The sequence below is a fragment of the Heloderma suspectum genome, chromosome 2 (assembly GCF_057233095.1).
Source record: "Heloderma suspectum isolate Gila_16-S chromosome 2, 16-S_ref, whole genome shotgun sequence".
NCBI lineage: Eukaryota > Metazoa > Chordata > Lepidosauria > Squamata > Helodermatidae > Heloderma > Heloderma suspectum.
Window position 1 is genome coordinate 70,771,998 of NC_139459.1, and position 22,516 is coordinate 70,794,513.

Below are 22,516 nucleotides of genomic sequence, written 5' to 3' on the forward strand. Positions count from 1 at the left end.
GAGCTGCAGTAAGGAGTGGGAGTTAGAAAACCCTGTTATATGAAAATAACTCCTCTCAAGTTTCTCTGGATCTAACACCATATGTTTTATTCTGTTACCTTCTTTCTATCCTTCTTCAACGGATGCAGCATCTATTTTTTCACATTTTGATTACTGTGACATTGATGTTGTTCAGATGTAACAGTTACATCCAGCAGCAAATCATGGCTTTTTCTTGGGTTAACTTGGGGTTGTTTAACCCATGAACAACCCCAAGTGCCCCTGTTTGGATGTCATGGAAACAACCCTTGAAGGCGGCATTTGAGGGTTGTTAATGCCAACGGAAAGTGGTGCACATCAGTGCAATTCGTAGGTTAGTAAACCCATGATTTGCTGCTGGACACTGCCAAGACATCCGAACAGGGTCACTGACTATTTACCAGTTGATAAGTAACTTTGGGCAAGATCGAAAGTAACTTGGGGCAAGATCCAAAGAAGGAATTTATATTTGTGTGAAAGGACCATGAGCAAAATCTGTTCTTTCTCCTCACTTTTCTCCTTCTTCTCAAGTATGGATGCTATGTAGTTATCCTAATTAGACACATTTTTGTCTATATGTAAACTACCTTTTCTATATTACTTCTTCCCAAGTATTCCTATTATGTACAACTATCCCAATTGGAACTGTCAATCGGAAACCTTGTTACTGTACTTACATTGGTAAGGTGTATGACTCCTTTAGATGTAACAGAACAGCCCATAAACCCAACATACTGCAACTCAGGACAGTGTTCAGCAAATGCTTTAACAGATTGATCTGTCACCTGCACAAAGAGAGAAAAAAGCAATTGAAGGTGACACTGAATACTCAAGTACAACAAAGTCCAGGGGGCATCTCTGCAGTAGTGGCAAGTTGCAGGTTCAATAGTTTCTTCTGTCTTAACAGCATGAGAAAGAGTGTCTAAAAGGTCTTTGGATAAGAAAGAACAAGATTAAAAAGGTTCCTCTCCTCCAGCAAGTGCCTGGTAATGAAAACAAAAATTAAAAAGTATTGGCTATTTCTGCAGGGATTATTAAAAATCTATTCTTTGTTTTTATCGAAGCTTAAAACCATAACCAGAAGGTGCATCCTGCTTCTGTCCCCTGAGTATTGAAAAAGTACATGAACTAGGTTATATTTCAACTACTTTTTAGAATTCAAGACATTCTAAAAGCAATACACATAAAATGTTTTCACAAGAGTACAACCCAATTTCTAAATCAAGTAAAACATATGTACAAGCTAGCAACTGAAATGTTTTCTTCTGCATTTTGCACAAGAAAATAATATTGCAGAGAGGATTGTATCAAAAAGTTCCCTTTTCCAATGGAAGGAGTCCTTCCACTGATGGAAAGATTCATTTTATCAAGGATCTTCTGTTGGAGGAAGGAAATTTTTGGATTCAACCAAGATATAGTTTATTTTATTATGCTAGCTAGCACATATTTACTTTTAAGATTTATCTGTGCATATATTTATGTATACATAAATACATAGTATCTAAATATTAAAACAGCTTCAACAAAAACACCATTTTCACTTGATCCTTATTTTTACATAAATATGAGATGGATTCAAAAATGTAACAGAAGGAAAATAGCCATTAGAGTGGTTCTACAAATGCTCATACTACAGTTTGTCCAAGAGTCCATGCAGTACTATTATTGATAGGGATTTATAGCTGTTTTCGCAACCTTCCATTTGTTCAAGAAATTGAGCAAACTCTTGCACACGTAGAAGTTAGGTTTTGGGGTACATGGTTTCACTGAGTTTAGGGGGAATGGAGAAAATCACAACTCTGCTCTCTTACTCCAGTGCCAGCAGAGCTCTGCTGAGCACAGGTCTGGATCCTACCCATTATCTTGCAGCTTTCCTCCAATATTTAGAGATGCTGCTAACAAAGCCAATCTCAAGTATAACATATTGACAGGATAGTACAAAAGATACTTTAAAAATAAACAAACTTAATTTTCTAATAAAAAGAAACATCTTTCTATTGCCTAAACATAGTAAAACATAGCTTTAATGAGCTTCCGTCATGCATTAAAAACGTTGTTGTTCAGGCAGGCAGTTGGGGTGGGTTAGGGTATTTTAGAAAATGTTTTTATTGTAGAATTTTATTGTTTTAAACTGTTTTTATTGTATGTTGTACATCGCCCAGAGAGGCTGGGTGACCAGCCAGATGGGCGATTAATAAATTTAATAATAAATAATAATAAATAAATAACAGTGCATCTGAGTTTCTAGCAGACGTTTAATATCTGCAGCCTTCTGGCCATCAACATACAGCCACCAAATCCAAAACACATTTACCATTTGAGAGGCAAAAGAATTCAAAATACACCTGGATGCAATAACATCCATGAGGCAGAACTGCAGCAAATGGAAAATTCCTCACTCTGACATGCCTTTTCCTTCAAAAGACAAAGACCATTAATGGGCTTCATTTCCACTGTGACCAAATAACATGCACTCAGTTTCCCCTCCAAGGTCTTTCTGTTATACCACAATTCCCAAAACAGGTCACCTTAAATGCTGACCAGCAGCAAGCACAACTACCATCACACCCACTAGAATGTCAAGGTAAGCCCTCCATTCTTTTGGCAATTTGTCGTAAGTATTGTTGTCCTTGATCATACAAATTATTTGCAAACATTTACATTTTTACAAGGCATAATCACTGCATTTAGTTATGCAAAAATGGAGTATGTTTCTTGAACAGTGAGACAGGCCTTCCTCACTGTACTATTGTAACTGTACTGTTACAGCAGGCAGTGAAAGACTTGATTCTAGTTCATGCCCCAATCCATTTAGCAAAGTAAGTTATACCTACTTAGTTAATTTCTATGGCACCTTTCAATATAAATATTCCACCACAAGTTAAAAATACAATAGAAACCAAACACAACAGTATGACAATAATGATTAAAATGCCAAGAATTGATAAAACTGGCAGGGGTAAAATCACCAGTAAAAATCACTAGGAACAATAGCTTCCTAAGTATTACATAGTCTAATACACGTGAAAGTCAGTAGAACAATTCATTGCAACAAAAATGAAGTTTGTTCCTTTTCTTGGGTCCATTCTTGGGAGACAGCTTTTCTATTATCTGCTTGTCTGCTACATCTGAGGTTAAGATGACCTCTCCAATCCAATTTGTCCTTTTGTCAAAGCACCACTTCACATGTTGTGTTTTTAAGGTACAAACCTCATGTAGGTAAAAGTATAATATGCGTGTGAGACAAATTAATGCACCATACAGGTCCACCACCAAGTTTTTTGAGGTGTAATACTTCCAAATATAACTATGCAAAAATATGAGATTTTGGGCTCAGTTCTAAATTCTTTTGCTGCTAGCCAGCAGAAAAGATACAAACTGCATGTTTAGTAGAATCTGTAAAGAAAAATAGTGCAAAGTTTTCTCAGTCAGCACCTGCAGTCTCCTTGTCAGCATTTCTTACCACACTAATATAAAAAATTAATGTATTTTCACAGCACAAAGCAATGGATATTTTAACTCAGTAGTGTCTAGTGAAGTGCCCAGGGATTTCACTAGATATTCCAATGCATCATCATTCTATCCCGACTGTAGTTTGACAGTTTCCAAATTACTTGATTTATTTGTTTTAATTCCGAATTGTGTTAATGAAGACTGGGACTGTTATAAAGGAAAGCTAGTAATCTTCTACAAGACTAGAAGTTTCTGGTGTGGCAGAAGCTATATTGTGCTAAACACTGGAGTGATTCTTTTTGAAATCTGGCCATAATATTTCACTCCACTAATTTCAAGATTTTTTAATTCTTAAGCACCTGAAAAGATGTATTTATCATATTGTAATGGACAGCTGGTGACTTCATAGAAAACTGGTTTCAACACTGTCAAGAGGCGACATATTTAAGGGCACAATCCTATCTTGACAGTTGGCAGCCTCTGAAGTCCAAAGCAGGGCAGCCACCCTGCATTTTTGGCAATTTGGCCTGAGCTTTGGAAGGGGGGGTGGAGGGAGGCCACGTGGTGCATAGAAAGCTGTGTAAAGCAGCTTCTGTGGTCTCCTTCCCTCCCCCAAGACCACCCCCTTTTCCCTGCCTCCTTGCTCCATTTCCAAGCACAGAGACAGGGAAGAACCACACCAGCTACAAGGGGGCAGGGGAGGAGAGCACATGATCTGGGCTCCAAGGTCAGAGCCTGGGTTCCAATCTCAGATCCCAGAAATCGAAATATCCTACGTCCCACAGACACTGTCTAAGGGACATAGGATTGCACCCTTAGGCAGTTGTTTTTCTGCTCAAGCACAGCTCCTTTCTGCCAGCCAACGATCAGATTCACTCATTTTCACAAGGTCTTAAAAGGAGGAGAACAAGCTAATATATTTTTTAAAAATATAAATATAATATAAATATAAACATATAACGATTCCATTACTGCCTTTGCCAAGAAACAAAGCTATGTCCTTATGTGCATATCAGGTTTTGTTTTTTTGTTTATAGGATCTTACAAGTGGAAATCTGCAAAATACACATTTTTAAAAAGTATAACTTCTTTGTTCACACTCCATGTTGTCTCACATACACCACTCACATTACTTCCCAATTTACATATGCACATTAACCACAGAGCAAAAATTCACCCATCACAAACAGGGTCTACCAAACCCTGTTCACACATATAGGTACCACTAATTAAGACACGCAACAATCACACACACACACACAGAGATATCCCAAACCATTTGGGTAGGTTTCAGGTACGCCTGTTCATTCTTTTTCTAGTTTATGATCTGCTTCTCTATTTTTCTTGAAATTTAGGATATTGATGGTTCTTGCCAATAACATCTATGGAAGAAGAAAAGATTGGTACGGGAGAAGGTATGCATTTAAATAACTCGATCTCATGCTATACAGGGCTTTATAGGTAAGCACCAGTTCTTTAAATTGTACTTGGAAACAAACTGGCATCCAATTAAATTCTTTCAAGACTGGTGACATATGTTCCCACCAGGCTATCCCAATTAAAATGCTAGCCACTGCATTCTGTACCACCAATAATTTTCAGGCTGACTTTAAGGACAGCCCACATATAACATGTACACAGAAGTAGTCTAAATGGGAGATTATCAGAGGCAGTATGCCTTTGTACACCAGTTGCTGGGGAACATGGGCAGGAGGGTTGTTGCACCCGTGTCCTGCTTGTGGGTTCCTGGTCGTCAACTGGTTGGCCACTGTGTGAACAGAATGCTGGACTAGATGAGCCCTTGGTCTGATCCAGCATGGCTCTTCTTATGTTCTTATGTTACCATAGCATGGCTAGACTATCCATGTCCAAGAGAGGATGCAGCTGGCACACCAGTCTAAGATAGTCAAAATACATATTATAGCTCTATATTAAAGCGTTTATACCTCACTCTTCAGTCAGAAGGCTCCAGCATGGTTACACATCGATCATGCACATTTATGCTGCTGAAGTCACTCGGGCCACTAGAGAAAAAGATGAATCTAGGAGTACATCCAGATTGCAAACCTGATCTTTCAGAGAGATTGAAACCCCATCCAGAAGAGGATGGGGATACCTGGATTGAAGTACTACGTGAGAAAAGGATCTAGTCGATCACAAGCTGAATCTAAGTCAGCAGTGTGATGTGACCGCAAAAAAGGCAAATGCAATTTTAGGTTGCATCAGTAGAACTATAATTTCTAAATCATGGGGAGTAATAGTTCCACTTTGCACTGGTCAGACCTCATCTTGAATACTGTATTCGGTTCTGGACACCACACTTTAAGAAGATTTCAGATAAATTGGAACAAGTTCAGAGAAGGGCAACAAAGATGATCAGGGGACTAGAAACTAGGTCCTATGAGGAAAGACTGAAGTAACTGAGTATGTTTAGCCTTGAAAAGAGAAGACTGAGGGGGGATATGATAGCACTTTTCAAGTACCTAAAGGGTTGTTACACAGAAGAGGGCTGCAACTTGTTCTCTATCATCCAAGACCATCAGATATAAAATAATGGGCTTAAGTTACAGGAAGGCAGATTTCAGTTGAACATCAGGAAAAACTTCCTAATGGTCACAGCAGTCAAGACAATGGAACCAACTGCTTAGGGATGTGGTGGGCTCTCTGTCACTGAGGAAAAAACTGGAGAGCCATCTGTCAGGAATACTTTAAACTGGATTCCTGCACTGAGCAGGTACTTGGGCTTGATGACCTAAATGGTCCCTTCCAACTCTATGATTCTATGATCTTGCTGGACTCAGCAACCATCTACCCACAGAATCTCCATCTTGTCAGAATTAAGCTTTACTTTATTGTACTTCATCCACCCCATTACCAAATACGTGCACTTTTAGAGCAGTGTAAACTATCCTCACATTTTCATTCCTTGTTATCATCTAATGGACCAAACTAGCTTTGTATCATTTGTGCACTTTTCCCCACTTACAGTGGCATGTTTACTTTCTTTATTAAGATTAAGCCCAGTGGTAATCTGCTACCAGTGCATCATATAAAATAGGCATAAGATGAAAATGCTTCATGTTCTCTGAAAGTGAAACAGTATGGGTCAAAGGAAAAACTTAGCAGGACAAACTATGGGTAAAATCCAATTAAGTCCTACTTAGAAATGACCCACTGAAATGAACAGGACTTAAGTTAGTCATGATTAACTTAAGTTCCATTCATTACAATGGGTCTACTCTTAGTAGGACTTAACTGGATTTTACCCAATGTATTTGCAGGATAGAAATTAGGGGGTTACAGCTGCACAATTACCCCCTCCTTTCCACCCAATTTAAAGAACAGTTAACTTCCATATATACTTTACCTGTAGAACTGGTATTACTTAGTAGTAGTAGTAGTAGTTTATTAACAACGATCCACCAACCACATACATGGTGCTATTTAAAAGCATCACCACAGTACTGTCATGTCATGGAGATAATGGTAATTATTACTCATTAATAATTTAATAGACTACTATTATTGAAAATGAAACTTTAATATGGAATTTAGTCACCACACTTTACCCTGCACCACCTGGCTAAATCAATCCAAACTGAGCAAAGAATATACTATACTTGTATTAAAAATGAACCCTTGTTAATGTGAGCACAGATATTCACAACTAATCACATTCCAAAGGTCCATTAGTGTTCACTGAGAAATCTGTAATAATTTGATTGCCTGTTCGACCTTCAGCGACTTTCTTTCATTCTGCCTTATATTATGTTAGCCTTGCTTTGAAAAAGTCATATAGGCTGATGAAAAGAGATTTATAAGCTATGCACAAAAGCACTATGAGTAGGAAAGACATCAGCCTGGAACTAATGGCACATATATTAGACACCCAATAAAAAAGAAACTATCATGAGTTTGGCCATTTTTCTTAAGTGTTTTTGACTAGTTTGTTATTGCAATTTTGGATTACATTATTGAAGTTCAATATTCTGGGAATTGTGGACTTTTTTTCTTGTCTTCAAGTTAGCCCAAAGAACTGTGATTAAGTAAATGTAATTGTATAAACTAAGCTACCTTTTGACACTATCTATAAGCAATATAAAATTAAATGCAAGATTTTTCCAAGATAACTTTGTTGCATTACTCTACTGGTGAGTGTAGACAAACTGGAAAGCATCCACCACACATCTACAGAGAAAGAACGCATCCCAAGATGTTGGAAAATATAACATTATTTTCAATAAAGCCCAACGTGTTTTGGCCTTGATATTTTTAGGGTCTACAAAAGAGACAATACTCAAAATTAAATTTCTTAAAATGAATAATAAACAATAAGCAAATAAATCCAATACAAATTGTATACACCTTTGTACTTATTAGCTTTAAAATTGTTTTCTGCGAACTCAGAATGATATATCTCTTCAACACAGTAACTGGTAGGTAAAATTATTACTGAAGGCATCAGACCATATATCCTATACATGAGTGTTCGCAGTCCCTCACTTAGATGCTAGCAATTTCAGAGAGATAAGAATTCGGTGATTGTTCTGGTTATCTAACTACAGAGAAAAAAATAAAGGGACTGTCACCAAAGGAAAAAAGCCTCAATTATAGTAGAGGAAAGAAATCTAGTTCCTCATTAAGGCCTTGTGGAGCCAACATTTTTAGCCATAGAATCCACTCCATTTCCTTTCTGTATAGGAACTTACCATTTTCTGTGTTTAGTTTTTCTACTGCCCAGAACCTCATATCCAACACAGTATGATTTTTTCCTGTAAAATGACTGATTAGTGGGTACCCAACCTCTTGTTTCTGATGTTGCAAAGATGTTCTCCTATCCTTTTCTTGATGAGCCTTGATATTTTTTCAACATAAAATTTCTTACATGGACACTGGATAATATATACCACATTACTAGTGTTACATGTGGTGAAATGTCTCAATGAATATTGCTTACACAGTGCCCACAGGAATGACGACCCCTAGACATTAATACTCCTGGTAGAATGTACGGATGTGTCAACTGTTCTCACTAAATTCACTCCTGAACATTATGTCTCTCATATTTCTAGTTCTCTTAAAGGGGAACATTGGTTTTTCTTGACATCCAGATGTTTCTTCTAAAATGTGCCAATATGTTTTTACATTTGCCTGTAAACTGTTAGTAACATGATTGAATGTTAAGCTACAATTCAAATGGCGAGATGGTACCTTATTTTGTTTTTTAGAAGATCACCTCAAAAGCTACAAAAGTGGCTCGTCCCAAGCTATTAGACACCACTCTTTTCAGATATCCCCTATCAATGAGTTGTTTACTTAATATTCAAGATTCACACAAAACGCGGTTTTCAGAAGAACAATTGCATTTTCATCTGAGAAACTGTCCATAAGATAAAGTATGTTTTAGGGATTTGGAATGTGAGCTATCATACTTTAAGTGCATGTTTCTATCAAATGGTTTTCTGTAAACTGAAGTGCATAGATGATTTTTCTCTTTTTTAATAGTTAGATTCAAAAATATTTCATTAGGATTATGGTGGGTGTCAAATTGGATATTCTCATCTTTTAGATTCACCCACCCAAAGAATCTTTTTAGATCTGATTCACTTCCTCTCCAGATAAGAAACACATCATCAATATACCTCCACCAGCTTATAAGATATATAGAAAAGGAGTAAAACATTGTTTTCTCATCTGTTTCCATAAATAAACTGGCCACCTCAGGTGTCATGGGGCATCCCATAGCCACTACTTTGGTCTGCCAAAAAAACTGATTGTCAAGTTTGAAATAGTTTTTGCACAATTCCAACTCAGCTAGCCCTACAAGAAAGTGAGTTGGAGAGTGTCTGACTTCTCTCAACTGGGTTTTACTGAAAATAAGATTGTATTTACCACCAGCATCTTGAGATGCATTCTCTCTCTGTAGATCTCTACTGGTCTACTGCAAAGATAACTCCAAAATGCAAAATATTATGAGATCACCAGTTACAGAGAGTGACAAACAATCAGAGGCTGACAAACAAAAACTCATAGGATCTCTTTTTGCACTTGTTCGTAGTATGTCCAGTAGCCTTCAGTGGTATAGGAAAGGAACTATACAACTCTTCACAGGCCATGTCTTCTTGGTTACACTAACATGCTATATCTGTTCCTGGACAGAGTCCTAACACTGAAAACAAGTTCTGGGGCTGAACAATGGCTAACCTATCCCATGTAATATTTTGTTCTTATATAAACTATTTAACTTAACCTCAGCAGCTACACTGAATGTGGCTTTAGACATAAGACAGAGAAATGGCCAAAGTGAGATGGGTGGTCCTGGTTATCTTGAAGGAGGCTGTTGCTAGGCCACTCCTAAAGAAACCCTCCCTGGAAGTTTTTCACAATTATTGACTGGTATCTAGTATTCCGTTCCTGGACAAACTGTTTGAGTGAGTGCTTGCCATGCAGCCCTAGGGATCCCTGGAGGAGACTGGATTATCTGTTCCTAGTCTGCTTTTGACACAGAAACCACCTAAGTTGCCCTGATGCTTAGAAAGGGACAAGGAAGTGTTACCCTGTAAATTCTCTGGGACCTCTCAGCAGCTTTAAGTATCATAAATATTGGTATACTTCTGGATAAATTCTCCACATTGGGGATTGGGGGTATTCTGCTTCTGTGATTTTGTTCCTACTTGGATGGTCAAGTCCCCAACAGGAGATATAATGAAAAACAAATCAATGCCCTATACAGCTTTGCCTCACTGTTGGTTCAAACCTTTTCCCCTCTCCGCATATACACACATCCTAACAAAGTCATACATACACTTTTTTCCTAACCCTGTCACAGATCTTATTTAAATAAACATTTTAGTGCAGTCCACCCTCATGCAAGCTCCGCCCAGTTTATGCAGCCCGTTAATACTTAATATCCTAACAATCCCTTATCCCATCATTTTTATAGATATGACATTAAAACAGTGGGGAAAATCTTTATTATATCCAGTCCTAATCTGTTTTTGTGCCAGGATGCCAGACTGGAAGATTGCCTCTTTCCTGTTCTGCCAGCAGAAGTGCTTCACTGGGTCAAAAACCTTTCAATGACAAAAACAGCCTTTCTATCCACAAGAGGAATACTCTGGATACAAGCTATTATTAAGGAATCTTGTCTAAATATGGACACCCACTAATTCAAAAGTTTTCTTATATATACATACACACACACACACACAACCCCTGAGATTAGATCAAATCCTTATCTTTACTAACTAGAACTGTTATAAAAAGATTAGATAATTATGACTGATAACACATCAGCATGATTAATGTATTTTGGGGGAAAAAACAGTATATGAACAACCAGTAAATTTAGGGTGTCTCAAATAGCAAGTTTAATCCAAAATTAATCACAATGTAATACAGCAACACTGTAACACATCCCATTATATAATCCTATCATATCATCCTGAAGTATTTTATACATAAGATACAAAGTCTGACAACTAATTTAAGGGCATAATCCTATGCATGTTTAGAATGAAGTCCTATAACGTCCAGCATGCCTCTGCCAGCTCAAGTTGTAGGACCTTTATCTGTCTAAACATGCGTAGGATTGCACCCTAAAATATAGCTTTTGTGCCAAATTATTCATTGTCAAAAAATTGTTTATTGAGGATTTTTTAAAAAAATACTGCTTCAAAAGCATAATATTTAAAGTTCCCTTAGAGTACAATTATACAGAAACCTGCTAAGTTTTGGAACTGTAGGAAATTTGTTTTAAAATTAAATTGCAGGTGGCTGGCAGCAATGTGTTCAAAATGATCTGCAGAGATTTCCAAGCAAGGTACATGATTTATTCACTATGGACTTGGGGAATCTAATGTCTGCAAAGTGAATACCTTAGTTAACAAAAGTATTCTGTGTAGATATATTAACATAGTATACATTGTTTTGATTATTGTAAGCCATCGTTTTGCTTATGTAGACAAAACGTATAAGAATGTCAAGAATATGAAACATTCTCTAATGGTTGTTTTTCCCAAATTAATTCACCTCATGCTGACATATGTTGCCATGCACTTTGAGAATTCAAGTATTTTATACAAACAATTAAACATTTGTTAGAATCCCAGGAGTCTTATAGCCTGCCCACTCTGCAAATCTGAACAAAGCACTCTACATAAACTCTTCCCAAAGTCAAACTGTTACACTGGAATACAGGAGTACCATGCCTATATCCACTGAAACAGCCTCTTTAATGTTCAACATTCTAGGTCTGAAGAAAAAAAGCTGGCAACATTCAATCTGAGGGTTACAAACTGTCCAAAGCGGCCGAAGGAGCAGCAGCAGATGGAAGAGCTAAGACAGTACAGAAGCAGGGAGCATTACAGATACAGGACTGTGAAATTTTATTTATTTATTTATATTTCATTTCTATACCGCCCAATAGCTGAAGCTCTCTGGGCAGTACACAACAACTAAAACCACAAAGCGCAATGTAAAACAATATAAAATATGAAAGCTTAAAACCACAAAATAACAGTACAGACAGCAATGCAGCAGATTGAAAATACAAATTGAAAACACCAAAGCTAAAAGATTAGGAAGCTAAAATGCTAAAATACTGGAAGAATAAAAAGGTATTCACTTGGTGCCAGAAGGCATACAACATAGGCCCCAGGCGAAATTCTCTAGGGAGCTTATTCCACAGCCAGGGTGCCACAACAGAAGAGGCCCTCTTCCTTGTAGCCACCTACCTCACTTCCTTTGGCAGGAGCTCCCGGAGAATGTTGACGATGATCTTAGGGTCTGGGCAGGCACATATGGGAGGAGGCGATCCTTCATATAACCTGGCCCCAAGCCATTTAGTTCTTTGAATGTAGATACCAGCACTTTGAATCGGGCCCAGAAAAGGACTGGCAGCCAGTGCAGCTGGAAAAGTACTGACATAATGTTATCTCTTTGGCCAGTCCCTGCTAACAATCTTGCTGCCCTATTTTGGACTACCTGAAGTTTCTGGAGTGTTTTCAAAGGCAACCCCACATATAACACATTGCAATAATCCATGTACAGTCCTATATCTGTACATGAGAGGTAAGAAATATTCTGTCCATGAAAGGCAAATGAGAAACATTCAAGGATAATAGAAGCATTCAAAAGAAGATTCACTTTGGGACTGATGTTGCTACAAGCAGGAACAAATAATCCATCAGTGGTAAAGATATGAAGCCTTAAATTGGTTAGTTAGTCCCAGTTGCTTATTACCAAGGAAGTTCAAAAGAGAGCTGAATGAGCAGTCACAGTAAATAACTGAAGTTAGCTGCCTTGAGTGTCATAGCTGGGGTACAAATCAAATAATAAATAAATAAGTTTAAGTAACCCTGCACCCAAAACAAGCTACCTCATAAGCTTTTTCCATGACCGAAAAACTGTCCTGTCAAGATACATAAGAATTCTCTCCAATCCAACCTATCTTTTTGCACAATGCTCTTTAACATGAACATTCCATATGACAGAAATAAAGGAAACAGGGGAGGGTGTACCCCGTATTAACCTTTGGGCCACCACAAATCACACACATGCACATAAACAAGCCCAGAGAGTATCTTCTACGAGATGCCCTAGCATCACATCAGCAAGACCAACTCGTCATTCTGGCATGAAACTGTGAAGTGCACTACCTCCATGTCAGTACATGATGATGATGATGATGATGATAATGAGGAGGGGGAGGAGGAGGAACTAAGGGAAGCACATTTGACAGGGCCTTCCACCAAAATGAAGAGCTGAGCCAGACTTGATGCTAGGGTGCCTGATAAGGAACAGTATCCTGGTTACATCAGTGCAGGATTTTGGTTGGTCCGAAGTATATTCTGGGTCACACAACCCCAGTTCCTTATTCATTTATATGTATATTGGCTATTATTTGAAAAGGGTTAGTGCACTTGACAGTGACTTATGCCAAAACAAAGCATTGGGAAGGACATAATGCTGAGGTGTCTTTTAGAGGATACTCTGCTGGAGGTGTGAGTGTATGATTAGTTTGGGGTGCACACCCCCATTCTGTATTTATAAGCAATGTCTAAGGTCATCATGCATTAAGGAACATTGCTAGTGTACCTTGAGGTGACAGATAACTGATCATAGAGCCATATAATATGGGGTAATCTGAACCTTATGTTGGGTTGCAGGGACATATAAACGTCTGTTCCTTATTGAGGCTGTTAATTCACCTCTGATACAAACTTTTGTGAGAATAAGGAATAAGCATTTGGGGGGTAGTAACTAACTTCAGCCTCATGGTAAAAATAGGAATTCACAAGAGATTTCATCATCTAGAAAGTGCACCTAGAAAGCGTGTACACAGGTTTTCTGTGCGTGCACATGACACTAAGAAATTCTATTTGCTAAGCAGATCTATACTTGTAACGTTTCAAGACTTGATGCTAGAGTGCCTGATAAGTATCCTGGTTGCATCAGTTCAGGATCTTGATCTAATGGTCTTGATATATATATACAATTGCTATTATTTTCTAAAAATATTTCAAACAAAAATGAGTTACAGCCTCAATCTGAAATTAACTCTTTTTGAAGTTGTAAAGTGCCTGACAACTCTTTAGTATAGCAAAATTGTGGCTTGAGGCCTTTTCTTTCTAGTATCCCAATCAGAGCTTTTTGTACCTTTAAATCAGCATTCCCCTTCATGGATCACTGCCTTGTTGTGGAGAAGGGGCTTGCGTAACTCAGTGAAGCCATAAGCTATGCCGTGCAGGGCCACCCAAGACGGACAGGTCATGGTGGAGAGTTCTGACAAAATGTGGTCCACTGGAGAAGGAAATGGCAACCCACTCCAGTATTCTTGCCAAGAAAACCCCATGGAACGTATCACAAGGCTAAAAGAGATGACGCCGGAAGATGAGCCCCTCAGGTCGGAAGGTGTCCAATATACTACTGGGGAAGAGCAGAGGGAATTTCCAAGTAGCGCCAGAAAGAGTGAAGCGGCTGGGCCAAAGATGAAAGGACACTCAGCGGTGGATGTGTCTGGTGGTGAAAAGAATCAAGGTAAGCTGGAGGTGGTCAAACATGAGATGGCAAGACTGAACATCGACATCTTGGGAATCAGTGAACTAAAATGGACAGGCATGGGCGAATTTAATTCAGGTGACTATTATATCTACTACTGTGGGCAAGAATCCCTTAGAAGAAATGGAGTAGCACTCATAGTCAACAAAAGGGTGGGAAAAGCAGTACTGGGGTACAATCTCAAAAACAACAGAATGAACTCAGTACAAATCTAAGGCAAACCATTCAACATCACAGTAATTCAAGTCTATGCCCCAACCACTGAGGCCAAAGAAGCCGAGGTTGATCGGTTCTATGAAGACCTACAACACCTTCTAGAACTAACACCAAAAAAAGATGTCCTCTTCATCATAGGGGATTGGAATGCTAAAGTAGGAAGTCAAGAAATAACTGAGATAACAGGCAAGCAATCACCAGGATAACAGGCAAGCATGGCCTTGGTGTACAAAATGAAGCAGGACAAAGGCTAATAGAGTGTTGCCAAGAGAACACGCTGATCATAGCAAACACTCTTTTCCAACAGCACAAGAGGTGACTCTACACATGGACATCACCAGATGGTTAATATTGAAATCAGATTGATTATGTCCTTTGCAGCCAAAGATGAAGAAGCTCTATACAGTCAGTAAAAACAAGACCTGGAGCTGACTGTGGCTCAGATCATGAGCTGCTTCTTGCAAAATTGCGGCTTAAACTGAAGACTGTAGGGAAAACCACTAAACCATTCAGGTATGACCTAAATCATATCCCTTATGAATATACAGTGGAAGTGAGGAATAGATTTCAGGGATTAGACCTGATAGACAGAGTGCCTGAGGAACTATGAACGGAGGTCCGTAACATTGTTCAGGAGGCAGCAACGAAATCCATCCCAGAGAAAAAGAAATGCAAGAAAGCCAAGTGGCTGTCTGACAAGTACAAGTAGCTGAGGAAAGAAGGGAAGCGAAAAGCAAGGGAGAAAGGGGAAGATATATCCAACTGAATGCAGAGTTCCAGACAATAGCAAGGAGAGGCAAGAAGGCCTTCTTAAATGAACAATGCAAAGAAATTGAGGAAAACAATAGAATGGGAAAGACGAGAGATCTTTTCAAGAAAATCGGAGATCTCAAGGGAATGTTTTGTGCAAAGGCGGGCATGATAAAGGACAAAGAAGGCAGGGACCTAACAGAAGCAGCTGAGATTAAGAAGAGGTGGAAAGAATACACAGAAGAACTATACAGGAAAGATCTGAATGTCCCTGATAACCATGATAGTGCGGTCACTGAACTTGAGCCGGACATCCTGGAGAGTGAAATCAAGTGGGCCTTAGTTACTAAGTAACTAAGTAACATTACTAACAACAAAGCTAGCAGAGATGACGGTATTCCAGCTGAGCTATTTAAAATCCTAAAAGATGATGCTGTTAAAGTGCTGCACTCAATATGCCAACAAATTTGGAACACTCAACAATGGCCACAAGACTGGAAAAGGTCAGTTGACATTCCAATTCCAAAGAAGGGCAATGCCAAAGAGTGTTCAAACTACCGTACAATTGTGCTCATTTCACATGCCAGCAAGGTGATGCTCAAAATCCTACAAGCTAGGCTTCAGCAGCATGTGAACCGAGAACTACCGGAAGTACAAGCTGGGTTTCGAAGAGGCAGAGGAACTAGAGATCAAATCGCCAACATTAGCTGGATCATAGAGAAAGCAAGAGGATTCCAGAAAAATGTCTATTTCTGCTTCATTGACTACACTAAAGCCTTTGATTGTGTGGATCACAACCAACAGTGGCAAATTCTTAAAGTGATGGGAGTACCAGACCACCTTACCTGTCTCCTGAGAAACCTGCACGAGGGTCAAGAAGCAACAGTAAGAACCAGACATGGAACAACCGAGTGGTTCAAAATTGGGAAAGGAGTATGACAAGGCTGCATATTGTCGCCCTGCTTATTTAACTTATATGCAGAGTACATCATGAGAAACGCCGGGCTGGATAAATCACAGGTCGGAATTAAGATTGCTGGGAGAATTATCAACAACCTCAGATACGCAGACGATACCACCCTAATGGCAGAAAGCGAAGAGGATCTAAAGAGCCTCTTGTTGAGGGTGAAAGAGGAGAGTGCAAAAGCTGGTTTGAAACTCAACATTAAAAAAACTAAGATCATGGCATCTGGCCCTATCACTTCCTGGCAAAGAGAAGGGGAAGAAATGGAAGCAGTGACAGATTTTACTTTCTTGGGCTCCAAGATCACGGCAGATGGTGACTGCAGCCATGATATTAAAAGACACTTGCTCCTTGGGAGGAAAGCTATGGCAAACCTATACTAGACAGCATAGTAAGAAGCAGAGACATCACCTTGCTGACAAAGGTTCGTATAATCAAAGCTATGGTTTTCCCAGTAGCAACACATGGCGGTGAGAGCTGGACTATAAGGAAGGCTGAGTGCCGAAGAATTGATGCTTTCGAACTGTGGTGCTGGAGAAGACTCTTATGAGTCCCCTGGACTGCAAGGAGGTCAAATCAGTCAATCCTTAAGGAAATCAACCCTGACTGCTCATTGGAAGGACAGATACTGAAGCTGAAGCTCAACTATTTTGGCCACCTAATGCGAAGAGAAAACTCCCTGGAAAAGACCCTGATGCGGGGAAAGATTGAAGGCAAAAGGAGAAGGGGGCGGCAGAGGATGAGATGGCTAGATAGCATCACCGATGCAATGAGTATGAATTTGAGCACACTCCGGGAAAGGACGGAGGATGGGAAGGCCTGGCGTGCTATGGTCCATGGGGTCACGAAGAGTCGGACACAACTTAATGACTGAACAACAACAACAACAACAAATCAGCATTACTGAAGCAAAAATACAGAACTGTAAGAGCCAAATAATCAATTCTTAAGTTCTACACATTATCGAGCACATCTTGGGTGCTAAGAAACTGCTGAATAATGTTTCTAATAGAATGACTGTTTCAAATACCTTTAATCTCACTGTCTTGTTAATGATACAGTATAGTATTCGTTAAAAATTCTCATAAACATTTTTTCCTATTGAAAACATTTGTTTGTTTGTTTGTTTGCTGTGAGTGCCTTTATTCTGTAGCTGGACTTTTCAAACAACTGATCTTGATCTAATGGTCCTTAAACTTTGACCAAAATTAAGGTGGTCCTTGACATTTTTAATATAAAGGAAACATGAATATATCTATAGGCTTTTTATCTAGACTAGTTGTGGTGGTGCCAATTGGCTCCACTTTTTCATGTTTTCCTGTGTATCAATTTGTGATGTCTTAAGCATCTGGAGGGGGAAATCAAATATTGTGATGAGCTGATTACATCACAGCACACTAAAGCCTGCATACATCAAATGTTATATGCCTTAACATGCCAACAATTACCTTCTGCAGTCTACATACCACAAACAGGTCTGCTTCTATGTAAAAGAATAAACAAGCACAAACTAGACATTAAAAATTAAAATACTCAGAATCCAGTGGAAGAATTTCTGTGAACCCTGCCGCTAACCTGAAAATCAACTTTCATCAAAAACTTTAAATGGAGAAATTGCTAAATTAAAAAATATTAGTAATTTTTATTCTCTAGATTTAGGACTCAATCAACACCAAGGTGTTCTCTCACACTATGAATATGAAATTAGCATAGCTAAGATAGGAAGTCTATGTTATTGCCAGTTGCTATCATTATGAAAGTGAATGGTCATTAGACTTTTTTTGTAGAAGCTTTGCATCAAAAAGTCACAGACTTTATCTCTTGCATTTCATGGCCTTTTGGCTCCATTATTTACATTTTTTTCCATACCCGTGTGTGTGTGTGTGTGTGTGTGTGTGTGTGCACGCATGCGCACATGTCTGTATATGCAATCTGCCTACTGAGAACACACTATACATCTGATGAAGTGCCACAAGACTCCTTTTTGTTTTTGCTCGAACAGACTGCTGCAGCTACCCCACTAGCTCATACCCAATTATAGCTTACAGGATTTTTTAAAAGTAGAATCAGAATTTGTATTTAAAATATTTTTTCCAAATACTTTATCACAATACTAGTTATTATTTTAAAATCAGAGCTTTAATATAAAGTGTTGTTTCTCTAGTCTAAAACTGAATTAGAAGTATTGTTTGTTTTCTCCATTTCCTTTTTTATTAAAAACATTCTTACTCTAAATAGATCACTAAGCTGGGCATCTTTTTCTCTGGGGAAATACAACCTAAAAGGGAAAAAGACTAACCTCTCATAGACCCAGAACGACTGATTTATTTACTGTACATTACTAATGGATAAGGTTTAAGACTTTGATACACCCCTAGTACTCACTTTGATGTCAGCAGTGAAAAATAACAGCTCCTTTTTTTGCGCACTTTTAAAGAGCTACATATATTTTTAATGCCTTTTTGACAGCACCGGTATTAGTTATCAGTTTTCATTTTAGACAATGTTAAGTTATAGGATGCATGTAAAATTGTATTAGCTGCCATTGTTTGCTCTTCCTTGTTTCAAGATTTTAAAAAATTCATTCAACACATTTATCAAAATAATGAAAAGATGTGGTTCAGAATAGGTAGACCCAAACAATGGGAGCTTAACTTTTAAAATGCTTTAAGCTAATTGGAGATTATCATCAGATATATGGGAATGATGTTTAAAAGTTGCTGCTACTCTGTATACCTTGCCTCCTTGCAAGAAAATATAGAAGCAACAGAGCACACAGTTTTCTAACAGTACTGTTGGGCAGTATTACATTATACCACACCTGAGGGACAGTAATGCCTGGGCATTTGCCTTCATAAGCAAAAGGTTTCCAGAACTGAGAAGGTTTGTGGTAGGCCTTCATGTATGGCAGAGGAGTGGAGACGTCAAGCTTGTGGGATCTACTTTATATTTTACTAGAACCCCAAGATCCACCAACTAGAGGCAGATTGTTTTGGAATTACCTATGGAGCCAATTGCTAATTGTCATCAACTATATGGTTTCTGAAGAGTGTAACCATTAAGCTTTTACCATGGGATTGCTAAAATAAAAGAAACTCACTGATTTGGGGTGTGCTGTGTCAGAATCCCAGAGATATGTATGCCTTAGGGACTGGGCCCATCACAACCTTTACCTTTTATAAAAGTTGAATATCAGTACAATGATCTGGCCATGTCCCTCTACAGCAGGCGAACTTGGCAGAAGGCAGAAAAGAGATAATTTTTAAATGCAACTAAGGAAAAATGATGCCTTGGCATTGCATTTACAGTACAGAGCTTGCTACTTCCACTATTAGGAAGGTTTATGGTGAGGGCATATATGAATGCAGCAGGTGCATCATGATGAAAATGTTTGATATCTATAATATGAGGAAGAGGGTACAACTCATAAAAACAATGACTTGCAGCATTATGTACAGTCATGCTACAGGAAAACTACTGAAATTCAGAATTTAAGTTGTAATTATTATAGTCTCAGGAGAGAAAATTTGAACCTTATATCAAATTTATTCTTTGGTCTCTACCATTTCAATCATGGTTTGTGTCTAGGAGGTTTACTTTTAAATATGATTCTGAATAACAATAATTTTGGAAAAAAGGATTAATTTATATGATGTTGCTTACTTTATTTTAGTCTGAACCTATGAAGACATCTATTCATGTTAAGAACAACACTACAATCCTCCCTTAAATCCTCCATTCTGAAATTAAGGTTTGACCAAGATGTGTACCAGAGATGAAATACCTCAATTTCCATCTTTTCATAGGCTTTGTCAATTTGTAACTATGTTAAAAGTATTACATATGACAAAGGAGACACACTTTAAAGGACAATGAATGTCAGTAGTTTAAAGAAAAGTAAAGTGTGGAACACTGAACAGAACCTAAGTGGTGGCCAAAGATCTTTGAGTAATTTGTGAACAGGACTTCCCACAGTAAGCTGTCATATGGTTAGGCTCCAGTGGTTAGATAACAGAAAAACAGCATGAAGTGAAGGGTGAGAACTGACTAGGAGAAAGTGCAATTGCCTGGTTCTCCTACAGAATCACAGATTTGGCAGAAAAGATACAAACATCAAGATGGAAAGGAGAAGATCCCATCAGAGCATCCATAAATGGCCAGGGTCCACTGCCAGGTATGGGAAGACCATTCTATCCAACAGATAGTGAGGAATCTCTAGGAGGCATGATCATCTGAAAGGGGGCAAGGGCACTATGGGGAAGGGGAAGAAAAACATTTAAAACTTCTGTTCTGGAGCACGAAGAAAAAGGATGGCTATTGCATATTTCTCCACAATTCTGAGATGTCTGCCAAGTCACTTCTTTAGGATTCATGGTCAAGATCCAAAGAACAGCACAATGTCGTGTATTCCAAACAGCAGCCCACCATGCGACGTAGCACATCGCTTTTGAAACTGAGGTATGTTCCAAAAGCAGTTTGTGATATGGCAGGGCAATCTTCTGTTCAAAGTGGGGGGGGGGGTGTACAAACTCCTACTGAGCAAACTGAAGCCTTTCAGCACTCCTAAAGCAGCTCTTTGGATCCCACAGCCTGTGTCTTAGTGTCTCCTTAAGTAAAAAAAAAACCCAGTTGTTACCCCACTAACCTGCATTAACAACCAGAAAACAAATGCTCAAAGAGAAGCTGTGTTGGTCTGCAACAACAAAAGGAGAAAACGCCATGGTCCTTGGCTGGAGGCTAACTGGTTTACTATGACATAGAATATAAAGAACACAAGCAATGACCACGTCTTCCAAAGGAGCAGCCATAGCAACTCAAACCATAGAAGCCTGTGTTTCATGCAATTCTCCCATTGTTAAATTCTGATACCTCAAAGAGGATTAATTTATCAATATTTACACAGTGCTTTCAAAATATAAAGTATAACAACCCAGATTACTTCATAGAGGTCACACTGGGGTCACCCAGATTACTTCATAGAGGTCACAGTGGAGTCACAGAAATGGTGACCTTTCCTAACCATGAAATTGCCAGTCCTTTCATTTTCCAGATCTGGGCATGCTCAGGACCCCAAGAAAGCAGAAGTCTTTGGTCATACCACTAGGAGTTGTGTAACATAAGATGGTCAAGAAAGTAAATCTACCCTTATTCTCAGTTTTTTATCCTTCTTAAATTGTGTAATCTCTACCCACTCAATGAGGTAAATGGAAAATAGGGGGAAAGAAACTATGAATGGATGTCAGGGGAGGAAAAGAGCCCTTAGATTATGTGAAAAGAGGGACTAGAGAAATACTGTAACCTCTTCTTTATTACTCCTCTGATAATAAGGCAACAATCTTGGGATGCCACAAAATCATGGTTTTATACCATTTTGCATCAAAAGTCACTAAAACATATCGTGAAAAAACCTTGGTCTTCAATAGATTGGACATTAATCAAAATAAGCAAAGGTGTTCCTTCTTAGAACCTGAACTTTACTATAGGATGGCAATTTCTAGAAGCATGATATTGACACTTTTTTCATAATAATTATCGGAGCCTAACTGCAATGTTTTATAGATTCTGTAAAATGGAATACTACACTACAATTTAGATTGCAACCAACGTTAAACAAACCATTGGGCAGTATCCAGTGCTGCTGCCCTCCTTACACAATTGACGTAGCATTAGCATAAGCGACCTCTAGTGCAACACCAATAACACATGTTGCCATGAGTGGTTTTCCGGGTTTCCGGGTTTGTTTGAGAAGTTCTGCAACATATATGATTGTACATTAATGTCAATATCCCTTTCCAGAGGGTAGCCATGCTATTGCAGCAAAAGCAAGAAAAAATCTTGCAGCACCTTACAGAATAACCATTTTAATCCAGCATAAACTGTCCCACCTGATGTAATGTACATATACACCTGAAACTCTCGATAGTACTCCATGTATCTGATGAAGTAGCTATAGACCACTGAAGCTTAAGCTAGAATAAAGATATTAGTCTTTAAGGTGCCAGAATAATGTTCATTGTTTTCACTATGTTCAGTTATCTTTTTGATACTTATTTC

General features: G+C 38.5%; 1 protein-coding gene across 9 annotated transcripts in view; it reads right to left on the reverse strand.

Moving 5' to 3' along the window:
* FBXL17 (F-box and leucine rich repeat protein 17) overlaps positions 1-22,516 on the reverse strand; it is a 253,495-nt gene that overhangs the window by 173,662 nt on the left and 57,317 nt on the right. For 8 of the 9 annotated variants that reach the window (XM_084833839.1, XM_084833837.1, XM_084833840.1 and 5 more), the window contains exon 5: positions 696-803. The exons of the other annotated variant lie outside the window; for it this stretch is intronic. In XM_084833839.1, coding sequence (XP_084689965.1) covers positions 696-803 — 108 coding nt within the window. The remainder of the gene's footprint in view (positions 1-695; positions 804-22,516) is intronic. 9 annotated transcript variants of the gene reach the window in all.